The 18,098-nt window shown below is 30.6% G+C and overlaps 1 protein-coding gene across 1 annotated transcript; it reads right to left on the reverse strand.

Annotated features, from left to right (window-relative positions):
• Positions 1 to 1,927: 1,927 nt before the first annotated feature.
• Positions 1,928 to 6,148, reverse strand: LOC114409474 (protein LNK3-like). The gene is made up of 7 exons (XM_028372953.1): positions 5,790 to 6,148; positions 4,698 to 5,051; positions 4,173 to 4,267; positions 3,988 to 4,064; positions 3,308 to 3,427; positions 3,077 to 3,222; positions 1,928 to 2,522 (listed from the first exon to the last, which is right to left on the reverse strand). The coding sequence occupies exons 2-7, from the start codon at positions 5,039 to 5,041 to the stop codon at positions 2,186 to 2,188; spliced, it is 1,119 nt and encodes a 372-aa protein (XP_028228754.1). The 5' UTR covers positions 5,042 to 5,051; positions 5,790 to 6,148; the 3' UTR covers positions 1,928 to 2,185.
• Between the last annotated feature and the right edge of the window lie 11,950 nt (positions 6,149 to 18,098).

The following is an 18,098-nucleotide window of genomic DNA, read 5'->3' on the forward strand; positions in this document are numbered from 1 at the left end:
TTGGAGTGTGCCAAGCCTCTTAAGAAGCTATTGACAAATAGTGATCTTCAAGCAAACCTTAATAGACTTAATCTTGTTGGGGAAGAAGCCCTTTCACACATTCACAGATATGAACAAGAGAATAAGTTTCAATGAAAACCTGTATATTTCACTCACTTTTCATTTACCCTTTATCTAAAAGTTAGTTACAATAGGAATAACATAAACTAACAAAGCTAACTATCCTCTAGCAGTCTAACTGCTAACAACATCCTATTTATATTTGGATTAAAACTCAGCAAATCTCACCAAAAAGCACGTAGAAGAAAACTTCTTATCCCTATTGAGGAATGGTGAAAATCTTGAAAAAGGAATATACCAGCATGTGTCTATGATTTGCATGGCAATTATTATAGCATTTCAAGAAGTGGTCCAAGTTCTATGTCCTCCACGGAGGGTGGAAAAAACTCTTCCAAATCCATAAATTGCAAGAACATGATTCTATCAGTGTGAATATTCCGTCATTCAATAAGCAATGGGTTATGCTTCGCTCTTGGATATAGAAGATCGAAAGCAGGGACGAAACCGCATATAAAACAGGAGCAGTAGCCCCCCCTATCTACTAAGCATATGCACGAATATAATGTATTTTTCCTCTTCAAGATTTCGATTCTGCACCACCCGCCCCTCTTGCTACTTTCTTCAATTTTGTGTTTATTCGCCCCCTTTACTGCACGTACAAAATATATAATGTTCTATCCATTATATTCTGTTTTCTTTTTCTTTACTTCATTTGAGTCGTGAATATTCATTTTTTTTTCTATCTTCAAAGACATCAGCAGGTTAAAAGTAAAGCAAGTTAAGCAACATATTTTATATTTTAGTTGGTGTTTGTAACGAATCTTTCTCTTTCAAATATTGTATTTTTTTTTCTGGAATAAAGGGCTAAAACCCGAACAAGAAAGAAAAAGATTAAGAAGCAAGCATAAAGCTTATCGTGTTGCAATAGCACCTTAATGAACTCTGGAGGTTCCTCTAATATCAAGAGAGAGTTGTTAGCTCCTAACATCAAATATTGTATTATATATTATTTTTAATTTTAATATTTGATTTTTGCTTTTAAATTAAAAATTTGATAGATGAATTAATTTTTACTATAATAAACTAATTCTTATAATCTAGTTGAAGTATGACAATTCAAATAATTTGTTCTTCATTCTTTAAGAAGAAAGAAGTCAATAATTTTAGACTATCTCTCAGTCTACTCCTATGTCACAAACTTTAAAATTTTCACCACAAACTTGTAAACATCATGAATAATTTTGAAAGAAGAAAGAAATAAATGATTTATTGTTATATTTATTTTCATAAAATATATAATATATTTTTATTAAAATAAATTTTAGACAATTATTAATAGTAAAAATTAGTCATTTCTAATTTTTATCGTCATGTCTTAAATTCTCGCCCCTAAGTAAATTTTCTGTTTCAGTACCGGACAAAAGAGACAATATTTTCAATCAGTGCAGAACTATATCATTATCAATCATTCTCACGCACACTGTTCAACCTAGACTCTTAGTCAATTTATTCTTGTTTGAATAGTTGCTCCATGTTTCCTATTTTCAGATTAATTGATATTATAGGTTTTACTCTGTTAGAGAATTATTACTAGAGTTTTATTCAAGTAAATAAAATTTGTTTTCAGTTGTATAGAGATATTGCTTGAATAACATCAATTCTTGCCTAATGTTAGTGTGACTATCGTAAAGTTAAATTTAAGTTATAACATCTGTTTTACTCCAAGAAAATAATTTAAACGTCAATCTGCATTTTTCCGTGTACGTGGTTGGTGAAATGATAGTATAGTTTATTAGTTAGTTTCTTTTTGTCAATTTTTGAGCTCATGTTAAATTGAATTCACGGTATTGTTTATTGAATTCTAAAGTACAAAAGTAACCTGAATTGAGCCTATAAAATCTTAAGAATCTTGACCCGACAAATTATAGCAATTCAGTCACTTACATTCCAAGCAAAATTGAGCTGAATGTATACATCAAACCTTTGAATAAAATAACAGAACACAAATAAATTAGATGCTTCAAAGAAACCTTAACATCGAGATTGAATAATTACAAGAAATTGATTTTTTTTTTCCTGATTGTGGTTTAGCTAATGCCTACTAGAAAACTCACAACCAGACAACCTAATCAAACCCTATCATGAAAGATGTCTTTATGGGACCTTCACATGTGATGTTTGAACCTGTGTCCCTTGGTTGATTACTTAGTCCAAACCTTGGAATTTCGGCATCTACTAGTAATTTTTGGGGATGGGAATAGCAAAACTTTTCTTCCATATTCATGGCTTTTGAGCTGTTTCCATGTAGACCATTATTACTTTCAATAACTTGTTGAATGGAGTTTGTCGATGATGTAATTGGAGAGTGATGTATGTTGAACTCCATGCTCTTGAACATGAGATTTGCAATTATTCTGTCAATATTGTTGGTTGCTGATTCCATTGGTTTCTTGTCCTGAGACCTAAATACAAGTTAACATACTGATAATTGAATCAACCATGGACAAGTACAAAACCATGTTCTATATACAAGATATTGTAATATCAAATTGTTCCTAACCCAACTAGTTTTGGCATTGCAATGAAAGCTTAACAAATTGTAAGCCGAAAAACAAAATGAAACATTTAAGGCAACAATATAAGTAGCAGACTATATTTTATATTACTGCTTTGACTAAAATAATCTGAATGAAATAACAATATGATGTCCAACTCATTATCATGATTCATGCTGAAAACCTTGAAGCGGTGAAATAACAATTTTGTTCATGGAGTAAACATAGGCCAAATCAAGCCAAATTATTCTACCATCCAGAGAAACAAAGGTCCATAAGATATTATATTTCGTCAAGTTCTAGAGATGTGCATTAGTTAGATAAAAGTTGTAAAGTATCCTTAGCATATTTAGATGTACCTTTACTGCTTTGTCACTAAATTTTTTTCATGCATTAGATAAAAATGTGTGTGCAAACTGCACACACAGTGTAGACAATAATGACTGATCATAATCATGTACCTCATTGTTTCATTGTGATCTGTATGTGGTATTGCCTTCTGTATGTTAAGATCTTCATTCTGGTCCAGCATTACATGTTGTTCTTCAGTGTTTCTAGCAAGACGGTACAGAGCATCTCGGAAGCAAATACGGGTCCTCTCGGTGAACTTATCATGTGAAACAAAGATAATTAGGAAAAAAAAATATTGCAGTTAATCAGATGCCAGGGATTTGAGTTCTTAGTCACTTCACCTGTCCAATTACCATCTCAAGATCCTTCAGTATGAATTCCTCAAGTGATGATGACTGCTCACACATGCCATCATCTCTGTTGCACTGCTCAAATGAGTCCAAGACCTTGGCCAGTGGTGCCTTAAAGAAAAATAAATAGATTACATTACACTGTAAGCCTTGAAAGAAGAAGATCTATTTGTGGCAAGGATTAAATAAAAGATGACCTTAATGCTTATTTTATGTGGTTAAGATTAAATAAAAGAAGAAATTAGTGGACAAAGTGGTTTCTGCAAGCATGAAAATATGTAATATCAAAAGGATTCTTGCAAACACAGAAGTTCAAATGGATTTTTGAGAGTTCACAAAAACAAGTTAGGTTGAACACTAGATAATGAAGCAATTTCTTTAAATTTAGAAAAGTTGGTGCCAGAAATATAATGTTACAATGATAAGGCATGAGAAAAAAAAACCTAATCAACCACACAAGTTCCTTTCAAACAATAGCACGCAAATAACCTAGATCCTCTGGTGACTATATTGGCTTACATGTGACAATTAAGGATATTGGAGCCTAGACTTTAATATTTTGAGTTCAAAATGTGTGTGCAAACAATCTGCTAATGATTGATCATGGTAAGTAAAAAAAATTTATCTTCCAAGCCAAATGATATCTTAGATTGACAGAAGGAAATTGTCACCTCTATATCCAGGCAATCCTTTGATTCTGAGTTGCTAGAAACAGACTTTGAAGCTGGCATCTCTTTCTGCAATATACCTGATGATAACAAGGCATGTATTTTGAGATACTTTGTTCTACCGAATCATAAATAATGCTTAAAATATATTCTTACGATAAATTAATGTCTAAAAATAGAATGATCACCAGGTGTACTGCTCCATTGGTTTTCAGGTGAAATGTTAATGGATTTGTCTAGGTTTTCAACGTCAACCCAAGGCAGACCTTCAGGTACAGAATCCCTGAAATATGTTAAACAAGTGATGCTGTAACATCAAAAGACATTCTATTTGATTATAATTTATATTAACTAAATGATTATGGTAAACCAGTGAAAATTGAATGGCTCTGCTGTGTTATGTTTGTAATGCAAGATGAAAAATAAGCCTTCCATGATAGAACTATTACAGAAAATTGGAGCCCTGGCCATGCTATTACAGGTTCAAGATAAAGGGTATGGAAAACCACAAGTATGATTCTCTTAGTCTTTGTAGGGTCCAATCATAAAGATAAATGTGAAGAAGTTCAAATTCAAAAACACCACTGAGCAATTCAATTTGCACTGGACTTCCTACAATTGAGTGTATACTTATGTCAATTTAATTTACTTCAGAATCTACATGGTTATCCTAAAAAACTCAAGTATCTCAATCCCAGAGATTAAGCTTGTACAAGAAAGTGTCATTCATCGGTTCAAATCTCAGTAGATCTTGAAGCTGGTAATTAGGCTGATCACATGAAAGTGCTGTCTGTTGAAAAGATTGCTCAGGCAATCCCCCACATACACTTGAACTGCTAGACTGATCTTTATCATGCAGAGATGGTTCAAGCTCAATTTGATTATTGAATCTTTCTTCAAAGAAATCCATGATAAAAAGATTTTTAGGTGAATTAAAACCTTCAGTTGCACTTATTCCCCAGTTTGACCAATAGTCCGGTGAAGGATGCCTGTCCAATAAATCCTGATCTCTGGGAACCAGATAATCATTAACGCCGTTCCCATAGTACCAATCCATTATCTAGTGTCTGCACATAGGATCAAGGAAAATGAAGATTAGCATGTAGAAAATGGTCTTTGTAATAGGAATATATACATGCAGAATTTGTTGTTGCGCATTCATAAGCACTATTTGATTAACATTAAAAGGAGTCTTCCAATATCCTATCTTCCTTCTATATGATATGTATATCAAAATGTCACGGGAAAGAAAGCAACACCATCCAATGTCAACATCCCCTTGTTATGCAAACCTAATTGAACTTGGTTTCTCAGAGATACACAGGATAACAAACTTTTCAACCAAAACTGGTAGACTCAATAAGTCTCTAATAAAAGTTGAAAAAAAATAAAGCAGGCAAAAAGTTCAACATGATGGTCTTCTAGTTATAGATAAATGCCTTTTTTCTACGCCTTGTCATGCACAACAAATATAAAAAAATAGAAAGAAAAAAAAGAAGAAAAGTATGCAGAACAGTATTTTCATCCCCTTTCCGAATTTCTTCTTGAAGCACAAGAAACCACCTCATTTAAGCTTTATATTGATCAAACTCAAATAAAAAAAGAAAGGACAGGGGAAAAAGAGACATTATATCAAACAAGAAAAGAACATGAAACCTCAACATTATAAGAAAAATTGGCTCAAAACTAGTTATGACTTCCAGCCACAGTAAACCAACCACAGATTCTTAAAAACTACAAAATTCACACATAAACAGCCATAATAATCCAAAATACTAACACTCAAAAAAGTGAAAGAAGTATACCCTATTGATGCTTATCTGCAAAAAAGAGAGAAAACCCAGTTTCCCAGTTTCCTATCGATGAAATCAAAATGGATGATAATATGTAAAGTTGGATTGATAGCAAATTAGCAATGAATTATCAGAGGCGGCTATTGGGAAAGTTTTTATGTGTGTCTAATTGGAAATGGTGAAAACCATTTTTTAAAAGAGTGAAGAGAAGAGGTTGCAACTTATGATGACTAAAGAAGAAGCAAGAGACAGTTATAAATGAAAGGGAGAAAGGAAAAAACATAAGACACGTTATGGGGTTTGTGGCTGAGCATGTTCTGGTTCCCCAAACGTTTGTGGCTTGAATTGCTCCATCTAAAGCAGTAGTTTCGTTGGTACATGTGTCAGTACGAGGTTTCGTTTTAAGATTTTCGTGCTTCTTGGGGACCTCACCATGTGGCATCTGATGCCATCAAGATTGAAGCCATGTGCTTTGCCTAGGGATTAGCTTTCCCTTAGGCCCCTGCAATTGACTAATTGATACTAGTAGTTTGCATTAATCGTCATATTTTTTAAGTCGAAATCATACTTAAATTTAACTTCAATTTTTATTTTTGACACTCGACAATTCTTTTTTATTAGATTATACTCATGAACATGAGAAAATACTAGTATTATTTAATGTTTAATTTCATGCACTCAAACATAAAAATTGTTATATTCTCGATTAATCAGAAATAATCTTAAAAATAAATTTTAGAATAATTCTTATAAAAATTAATAAGTTTATTATATATGATAATTTTTTATTGTAATTTATTAATTTTTATTAGTAATGAGATTTGAACATATAATCTTTCTTTCCTTCCTTCTCCGTTTACCACCAAATAAATTTTATAATTTCTTATCATATTATATGATATATAATTGGATGATTATATTTTCTAAAATATAAATGTGATGTCATTAATAAGATAATTTAATTATCTATTTTTAAAATCATACCAGATTATATGATAATACATCATTTAGTAAATGTTGTTCAGTAGTTCATTTTCATTAAATAAAGACAATCACATTTAAGATAAAATTGTAGCATTAATTGAATCAAAAATTAAAATTCAAGTAAACTTTGTCATACTTTTTGGCAGTTATTTATGTTTATTTTCACACTCGGAAGTAATTACATTGAGTAAATAATAACATAACTCAAATAAAAAATTTGATTTTAATATGTATGTTTATGCACAAGTTAAATAGTATACTTATTATATTTTCTTAATAAATAGTTCTATTGTGATTTTGCACATTTTAAATATTTTCTTAATAAATATTGTTCAATTGTCCATTTCTATTTAATAAAAGTAAATACATTTAACATAGTGGTATTAGTTAGATAAAAAAAATAAAGTACAATTTGTCATATTCTTTTGCAAATATATATGCTCATTCTGATAGTAAAATAAGAAATAAAATCCAAAGAAAAACACTCAAATTCTCTATTCATCCTATTCATCACAGAGTCAAAAAAATTAGCGCTCTATTAGATGTAATAATGTTGTTTTGTATATTTTAAATATTTTTCAATTATTCAGTTCCATTAAAAAAATAAATTTAAGATAAAAATCAGTTAGATACAAAATAAAAACAAGTAAAAGTTGTTCTTCTTTGACAGAAGTTTATGCCCATTTTTACAGTTAAATAAACTAATAAAATTAAGAAAAAAAAATTATATGTTTACCATATGCATCGAAAGGGTTGAAATCTAGTATGAATATAATTGTAAATGACATGATATTAATGTATGATATATATTTATATAAACAGATTCTATTGTATCCTTATATTATAACGGTAAAATAAAATTATTATATTAATAAAAAAAATTATATGATTGACAAAAAAAATTGTTTTGGTAATAAAGATATATCAAACAAATTTAAATAAATTTTTTAATAATGAAAATATTATATATTTTTCTAATTAAAATTGCTAAAAAAATTAAATTCAAATATGACTTCAAATGTTGTTATCAAGAAGTCTTGCAAAATTTAAATCATGTATTGTTACTATTTACTAGTTTTTGGTTGTAGTTTTAGGTTGATTTTGTGTTAAATAATACTTTTTTCAGTTTCAATTATAAGCAAAAAAAGATATACTTCCCAATTATTAAGAAAATTAGTTAACTTTATTAAATCGTATCATTTTTAATTAAAAAATAATTTTCCCCCTAAATTATCATTAATTAGAACTTGATATTAAACATAATAAAAGTTTTTGGCCTGTATTTTGGGGATGATCTCATTATATATCATGCAAATATCTATATGTAAATTGTTAATAACTAATATTTTTAAAGTTGTCATTCACTTGACATCTTATATTTTTAAAGTTGTCAATAATAACTTATTTCTAATAACTAATGGAAGTGTAATTTGGACAATGATGGTATAAAGCTGTATAAGGTGAAAAATTATGGTAGTAAGAAGTTATTATCTTTTTATTACATGCTACAATTTAAATTAAATGATGCAAATAAGAATTGACCGTTTGTAAAAACAAATCCTACTAAAAATGCTATTGTTGATGCAATTAATATTGATGCTATATTGATAAATTTTCTCCTATGATTAATATCATTAATTAATAATTAATTTATACAATGAAATTTTTCAACACTCTCTAATTATTTATTTTATTTTTTAACAATTAGAATAAAATATTTTGAAATGATTAAATAGATATATCAAATTTAATTATATTGCCTAAATACGTAACAAACATGATAAACACCATATAATGATAATACTGCAATTAAATTAAAATTATGAGGGTAAGGAATTATTCTCTTATTGCTTTTAAAATTTTAGGTTTCAATATATATCAACTTCATAAAAGTATAACAAATTTAATTATATTGCATAAAAAATTTCATGTATTTCTCGCACACTTTGTTATAGTAACTTTTTATTTAAATTATCTCAATATGTGATGAAATAATATTGTCTAACCATATATTTCAAATAACTTGAATATGTAATATGTAAATAAAATAATATTGTATAATCATATAATTTTCACATTAAAATATAAAAAATTTGAATTAATTTATTTGTTAAAATAATTTTTGAAATTAATAAATAAACTAACGATTATGAAAATATTTAAACATGAATTAAATAATTAAATTGTCTTTAATGGTATTTAATCATACGTTAATAAGCCTTAATTATGAATGAAATGCTACAATTTAAATTAAATTATACAAATAAGAAACAAACATTTTGTAAAAATAAAAATCTTATTATTAATATATTTAATATTGATGTTATGATGATCAATTTTCTCTTATGATTAATACCATTAATTAATTCCATTAGTCAATACTTTATTTATATGATTTAATTTTTACAACACTTTCTAATTATTTATTTTATATTTTAACAATTAGAATAGAATCTTTTGAAATGATTAAATAAATATATAAAAATTAATTGCATAAGAAATTTGATCAAATTTTATTGAATCTTATTAGGTTTAAAACATCACCAAAATGTGCAATAATACTACGATGTATCAAAAGACATGCATGTACAAAACTATACAAATAATATAACAGTTCTAACATAATCATCCAATTTTGATTATGTTATCTTCATTCAAGTCATTTGCAACACAATTCAACCTATTATTCAGTGAGTGTAGTCTCTAATATGATCATTCCCAATGAACACCACAAATGAAAATTCGATATTCATCATCCACAACCGTGACAAAGACATTTTTTTTATACTTCATAATTTGTTTAATCATATTTGCAGACAAATTTTACAAGAATATATATCAAAGAAGATTACACATAGATATAAAACATTCACATGCTATTTGTGGTTGCGTTAATCTCATTCAAATGTATAATTCATGATTTCATCTTTTTAGTTTTCATTTTATATTGGGTGTGATCATAAAATTCCTCTGACAAATGGTTAGTATCAATGAATACCATAGTCCTTGGAGCCAAATAATCAACTTCAATCAAATCTAAATCTCACTCAAATGTCAAAATCTTTTCCACCAATATAGTTGAACTTTATCCATGTACTGCCAAGTAAATGATAATACTTAACAAAAAATAAACATGTAAAATAACCCCTATACAAAAATTTCAGCAAAACAATTTTAATATTTGTTCCAATTTTATCTTTAAAAACAACTCTTATTGGAATATCTCTTTTCAATGGTTGATAAAAATGCTTAGGAAGTTGAACATATTCTTTCAGCAACAAAAAAAAATTAATAGTTAGAATAGGAAAGAAATATATCATAACATGATTAAATTAATAACATTAAAAAAACCATCAAACACAAAATACTCACAGATTCAAGACATATATAAATAAAATTTAGTGTAATTTTTCCTTCAAAATGCTCCTACAATTATTAATGTATTCTTTATATTTTAAAATCGATTGGATGAAAAGAAAAAACATAATCACAAACTACTTAATGAATTTTTTGTTTATTTATCGTGAGAAATGATGGTATATGAAAAGAAAATTATTAGCATTAATTGTCTACTCATTAATGTTTGAAAATAAAACATAAAATTTGAAAACAAAACGTATAATTGGGTATTAATTGTAGGTATCTCAATTTTTAATTACTCATGTTTTATATACTGTCAAAAAAAATTATTATTATTATTATTATTATTACTCGTTGGAAAATATTCTAATAAACTAATTATATTAAGTTTAAAATAAGTATAATATAACATATTCAATAAAAATAAAAAATGTATAATAGAACATGTTTTTTTACAATATTTATATATGCATAACATTTAAAATAAAAATAAAATAAATAATAAACATTAAATATATCTTTTAAAAAACTAATTATCTTTAAGAAAAATAAAATTATATTATTATTAGAATATTTATTTCTTTTTTTATTATTATGGTAATTATATATTTTTTTAATATTTGAATAAAATGAAACATAAAAACATAGTTTACTTAATTAAAACGTCGTACTTTAAGTATCCGTAGTAGTATTTAAGATTTAAGTAAAATTAAATCAAATTACTATAGCATCTAAATTATATCACAAAATTTGTAAAAAAAATAGAAATTTGTTTAAAATATTTTCATAAAATTATTTTTATGTGCATAAACCGTATACTAAAGAAAATTAATTTGGGTCATTTAATCATTTATTAATATTAATTTTCATTAAATTAAATAGACTGTTATAAAGTTAAAATTTTGATCAACGACCATTAATTCTTCAAGTGAATTATACTTTATATAGATATAGATATCAAAATTTTTATAACGCCAAAAATATCAAAATTAATTTTAATTATCGAAGTTATATATTAAATCTCATTGGTATGAGAAATTTAATTCTTCATTAAATACAATTTTAAATCCATGCAATGTGTGGGTTTGATTAAATTATATATTTTTATATTTGTATTTAAGTTTTTAATATATTTTTTATAAATAGAATTTTCAATTTTTAATTTAAAATTAATAAAATGATTAATTTAATTTTTAATTTTAAATATGGTGTCTTATATAATATTAGCCTATTGAAAATTATTTATATTTATTTTATAAGTAATAATAATGATGCAATACCTAATGAAATGTATAAATTAAAAAAAAAGTGTAAGCATAATAATTTATATGAATATATAATTATTTAAATTTGAACGTTTATTTTTTATTTTGGATATTATGTTAACTTATACTTGAATTTGTGTATTTATGATTAATAATTTTTAAATATATTTATTTTAAAAATTCAATTTTAATTTTTATAATTTTTTAAAAAAAGTGAAGCAAACTCCCAAAACATCAAGAAAGGTTGGTCATGAGTAAACAATATAAAATGAACAACTAATGAAAAAATTGTAAATAAAATATTAAAAAATAGCATATCAAGAAATATAATTTGGAGAGACAAAATTAGAATTTTTTATTCAGAGATAAAAAAATCAGTCTAAAATGATATCTATTAAGAGGTGTTTCATTGAGAGATAAAATTAAATTTAGAATAAAAAATAAATTTAGAAAAATATTACAAAATATTGATTTAAAAATAATTTACAGTATTAAATTAAATAAAAAATTTAAGAAAATAAATTATAAATTAAAGTTAATGTTTAATAATTGGAATTATCATAAACTATGCACGTCTTTCATAGAAAAAAAATGTATAATGTTAAATGCTTTTACATAAAACGCAATTTTCATTTTTAATCAGGAACTAACATAAATAACATTGACAAGTTAATCTTCAAGGTCGGTATAGTAATTGATTTAATTTGTATTTTATGGGTATAAATTTCTTTACATTATTAATTAATTAAAAGTTATAATAAATATATATTTTTTAAGATAATTATAATAAAAATTAATAAATTTATTATCCATTTTTCATTGGATAAAAGTGTAGTGCATGGATAATTACTCATAGTGTGCATGCTTCTAAGTTAAATATAAATATTTATTAGATTTTAAGCCGGTGTCATACACGGTTTCGATGAAATTATTTAATTTGTATATTTTTATTTAGTATTTATATAAAAATATACATTAATAAAATTTATTTTAAAGATATTTAGTAGCATATTAAATATAATTATATTAAATTTGAGTATGATAAGAGATATAAAATTGATTAGGTAGGTAAAAGTTGTAGTTTCTCTTTCTATTAACAAAAATTATCAGTTAATATTTATCAATAAAATTAAGGATGATAATTAAATATATATTTATTTGAGAAGTTTTTTTTTTAATATTAACCCTATTAAATTTTTTTTAACATTTTTCTTGTTCTAAGTAATAATAGTAATGTAATATCTATATGAAATGTGTATATATATACTAAATATAAATTTATAATGATTTAAATTTGAGTATTTATTTTTATTATTGTGAATATGATGCTTAAATGTGATATTATAAATAATATTCACAATAATATTATTTTCAGGTACAGGTGTGCAGAATTAATTTACTGTTAATTTTTTAAAAAATTTCATGGTATTATTCATTATCTTGTAGATGAATTCCCATTTCTACATTTGTGAAGTAATTGTTGTGTCTTAGAAATGGGTATAGAAATGGAGAATTACATTGAAATGAGACATTGATCCTATAATAACTTACATTGTCTTGTCTCATTACCTTGCTTTCCTTTCCGTGTCTTTAATTTCACACCTTTATCTAGTGCAGTGATTTTGTAGGGCATAATTGTTGCTTGTTTTAAGACAATAATGTACATTTAAAATTTTATTTGGTTTTCTATCATATCTTGGAACTTGGATGCTTAATTTTGCTATACTTGGTCAAACTTGTGTTGGTCAAGGGTGATTTTGTTCTTGTTACGGAGGGAATTGAGGGGTTGCAGTTAGCAAAGGAGGTGCAGGCAAAAATTGGAGCAAGGCCCGTCAGGAAGAAGACCACGCCAGCATACTTGGAGGATTATGAAAGAAGCCATGCAGAATGGGGCGCGTAGTCGTAGAAGGTAGGGTTGGTTAGCGCCACTAGAGTTAGGGAGTTAGGGCATAGGGGGAATTTTTTCTGTTAAGCTTCTGTTAGTTTCAGTTAGAGTGCGTCTAGAAGCTTCTATTCGCTTATAAATATCATGTAATAAATAGTTAAGAGCATAAATAAGATACACTACACTCTTCTTCTTCTTGTTGCTTGCTGGAGGTTCCTTGGGCCTCGAATACCAAGTATAACATTAGTGCCTTCATTGCTCAACAATGGCGGATGCGACTCGCTCTAAGGTGCCATCAGATCGTCTGGAAGATGCAATTGTGAAACTCACAACTTCTCAACTCGCCATGAATTCAAAAATTGACGATCTTCTTCATCGCATGTCGCAACTAGAAGCGAACCAGCAACCACCGCAAACACTGCCGTCTTCGTCGGCAGGACAGACGCTGCCGTCGTACAGTCTAGTGCATCGTATGAAGCTCGACGTACCAAGATTCGACGGTTCTAATCCAACTGGTTGGACCTTCAAAATCACACAATTCTTCGAATTTCATTCTACTCCAGATCAGGAACGTTTAACGATAGCTTCCTTTTACATGGAAGGACCAGTGCTTGCGTGGTTTCAATGGATGCATCGCAATGCGCAATTATCGTCATGGTCAGCCTTCCTCCACACTCTTCACTCGTGTTTTGCTACGACTACATATGAGGACCCTACAGGGTTGCTTTGCAAACTACAACAACGCTCGTCGGTAATGACGTATCTGTCTGAGTTTGAATCACTGGCAAATCGGATAGTAGGCCTACCAGCGCCATTTGTATTGAGTTGTTTCATCTCCGGGTTGAGCCCATCTATTCGCAGGGAAGTGCAGGTATTACATTCGATCTCGTTAGCTCAGGCAGTTTCGTATGCACGACTACAGGAAGAAAAGCTCTTCGACGCTCACCGGCCTTCGTCGTATCGCACACCAGCACCTACGGCGGGAGCTACTACCACACGTTCTCCATCAACCAACACTACACCATCTCTGTTACCAACACCAGTACGGACATCGACATCGATTCCCTTTAAACGATTAACACCAGAAGAATTGGCCATTCGCCGGGAAAAGGGACTATGGTTCCACTGTGACGAGAAATTCTCTCGAGGTCACAAGTGTATGTCTTCCTTGGTTTTACTGGTCATGGAGGATGATGAATCCGCGATAGATGCAGATCAACTAAGGGCTCCTTCACCAACTCCAAAGTTGTTACCGGAATCTCCGCCAGCGCAACTGAGCTTGCATGCGTTATCCGGCCACCTGGCACCTAAAACATTACGCTTGAAAGGCTTTATCAATAATCATCCTATCAGTATTCTGATAGATAAGGGTAGTACACATAATTTCCTCCATAATCGTGTGGTATTAAACTTGGGGTTGGAACCAACAGAAACAACACTGCTTCGCATCACGATGGGGAACAACAAGGAGATCCATTGCCATCAATTATGCACAGTCATTAAGGTCCACATTCAACAACACTCCTTCACCATTGACTTCCACGTATTACCTCTATGTGGGGCCGATGTGGTGCTAGGGGTGCAATGGCTTAAAACCCTTGGGCCGGTTTTAACGGACTATGGCGCGTTGACGATGAAGTTCATTGCTGGTGGCAAATTAATTGAGTTGCACAGAGATCGCGAGAAAGAAGTAGAGCAAGTGTCACCCTCTCAGTTACGTCGATTCGTACACACAAACCCTGCTAGTACTTTTTCCACATTCGTGTTGAACCAACATCAATCATACTCCTCAACCAGGTCATTCCTTACTTGAAATCACTACCTTAATTGCCAAATACGCTTCCTTATTCCAACCTCTCGCGAACCTTCCACCATCACGACCGATAGACCATACCATCAACCTCTTACCAAATTCAGCTCCGGTGAATGTCAGACCTTATAGGTATATTTTCAAAAGCAAGAAATAGAAGACCAGGTAGCTGCCATGCTTGCGAAGGGCTTTATACAACCCAGTTCGAGCCCATTTTCTTCACCAGTTTTATTGGTGAAAAAGAAGGATGGATCATGGTGATTATGTGTAGATTATAGGGCTCTCAATTCCATAACGGTGCATGATGGTTTCCCTATTCCCATGGTGGATGAATTGTTAGACGAACTTGGAGGTGCACAGTGGTTCTCTAAACTGGATTTGATGCAGGGATATCATCAGATATTGATGAACACAACTGATATCAGTAAGACGGCGTTTCGTATGCACCAAGGGCACTACAAGTTTCGGGTGATGCCCTTTGGGTTGTGCAATGCTCCATCTTCCTTTCAAGCTATGATGAACCAATTGTTGCAGCCATACTTAAGGAAATATATCATTGTCTTTTTTGATGATATTCTAATATATAGCAGGACCATTCACGATCATCTTCTTCATTTGAAAACAGCTTTCAAGGTCCTGATGGCGGGCCAATTCTCTCTTAAGCTCTCCAAATGCACATTCACGCAACAACAATTAGAATATCTCGGGCATGTGGTCTCCGGTAACAAAGTCACGCCAGTGCCAAACAAAGTGCAGGCTATACAGTAGTGGCCAACACCTCGAACCACATGAGCTATGAAAGGTTTCCTCGGCCTTGCGGGATTCTACCGGCGATTCATTCGGGGATACGCAGCTTTGCCAGCACCGCTCACAAAACTTATGTGCCATGCGCAGTTTAGCTGGACCAACGAGGCTGGTGATGCATTCCAAAATCTCAAGAATGCACTCACGACGACACCAGTTCTTGCGTTACCTGATTTCAGTGCTCCATTTGTGATCGAAATGGACGCGTTGGGTTCGAGTTTAGGGGCGGTATTAATGCAAGGAGGCCATCCCCTTGCTTACTTCAGTAATCCATTTTGCCCTAAATCACTGAACTCTTCCACATACGTTTGTGAGTTGGCAGCAATCATGGCAGCCGTCAAGAATTGGCGCTAGTACTTGATGGGGCACCACTTCATAATACTAACTGATCATCGAAGCCTACGTGAACTCATTAACCAAGCTATCCAGATGCCAGAGCAACATCGATATCTGGCTCGCTTGCTCGGATTCGATTACACAATCCAATATCGCACGGGGAGGTCCAACATGGTGGCTGATGCATTATCTCGGGCCATGGAAGGACAGTCTGAGTCTGCTTCTCTTTACCTCTTATCTATGCCGCGATTTGTCTTCCTTGATGATCTTCGTAAGGAACTAGCTTCTCTAGCGACATTCCTAGACCTTCGTGATAGGATTCAAGCGAATCCTACAGCATACGCGGATTGCACAATGACAAAGGGGCTCATCTTCCACCAATCTCCTACAGGTGGCCATATGGGAATCCAGAAGACTTTGCATCGTCTGCAAGATAACTTCACATGGGCTTCGATCAAGGAAGATACCCGAAACTTTATCGCAAGCTGCGTGACATGTCAACACACCAAATATGATAATCGGAGACCGGCAGGGCTGCTGTGCCCTCTTCCAGTTCCGATGCGACTGTGGGAGGATCTGTCAATGGACTTTATCACTGGTCTACCAGCTTATCGCGGTAATTCATGTACTTTCGTTGTGGTTGATCGCTTTTCTAAAGGGTTGCACTTAGGCATGCTGCTCACTCAACACATTATGCACACTATGTTGGACAAGTGGCCTCAGATATCTTAAGAAGGGGGGGGTTGAATTAAGATATTACAACTTATTTCCCCAATTAAAAATTCTATTTCACTTTCTATTCAAGTTATAAATTCCCTTAATAATGAATTTCTTAAATATTGATTCAAATAGAACAATTTGAATACGAATATAAAACAATAATAAATAAAGGAGTTTAAGGGAAGAGAAAATGCAAACTCAGATTTATACTGATTCGGCCCCACCCTTGTGCCTACGTCCAGTCCCCAAGCAACCCGCTTGAGAGTTCCACTATCTTGTAAATTCCTTTTACAAGTTCTAAACACACAAGGACAACCCTTCCTTTGTGTTTAGAATTCTTTCACAGCAAGAGACCCTCGATCTCTTAATCCCTTTTCAGAATGAAGAAGAAGAAAAGAAGAAATCTCTCTTGAAAGAGATAGATTGAACAATTTGAGCACTCAAATAATTCCTTATTGAATCACAAGTAATTTGGCCAAGGAATTTGTAAGAGGATAAAACAATTTTGCTTTATAAGAGGATAAGACCTTTTTGTTCTGAAAAACTCTTAGCAAATTCGTGTCTCAAGTCACATATATATAGGCCTTTGATAGCCATTCAAGAACCACATAAAAAGATGTGACTGTTGAGAATATTTTCTGAAAATCTGCTTTGGTAATCGATTACAGTATATGTGTAATCGATTACAAGCTTTAAAATTTGAATTAAAACGTTCAGAAACAGCTGGTAATCGATTACCATATATGTGTAATCGATTACACAGGGAAAATTTTGAATTCAAATTTTAATAGCTGTTGTAAATCAGTTTTGGCCACTGGTAATCGATTACATCCTCTGGTAATCGATTACATCCTCTGGTAATCGATTACTAGAGAGTAAATTTCTTGTAAAAGACTTCTTAACTTAATTTTCTTGGCCAAACCTTTTGCTACTTCAATTGGAATTCCCTTCCTATTTAATGTACCCTTTCTAAGACTCTATAGACTGTCTTGATCATCTATCTTGAATATCTTTAATTGCTTTGTCTTGAATAAAGCTTTGAGACGCATGTGATCTTTTGGCATCATCAAAATATCGGCTTGATCCTTTGTCTACACACTATAGCCCTTCTGTTTATGGACATGGTGGGACGACTCCATGGCATGCCCAAGAGCATT

Source organism: Glycine soja, chromosome 4 (assembly GCF_004193775.1).
Source record: "Glycine soja cultivar W05 chromosome 4, ASM419377v2, whole genome shotgun sequence".
In the NCBI taxonomy this organism is placed as follows: Eukaryota; Viridiplantae; Streptophyta; class Magnoliopsida; order Fabales; family Fabaceae; genus Glycine; species Glycine soja.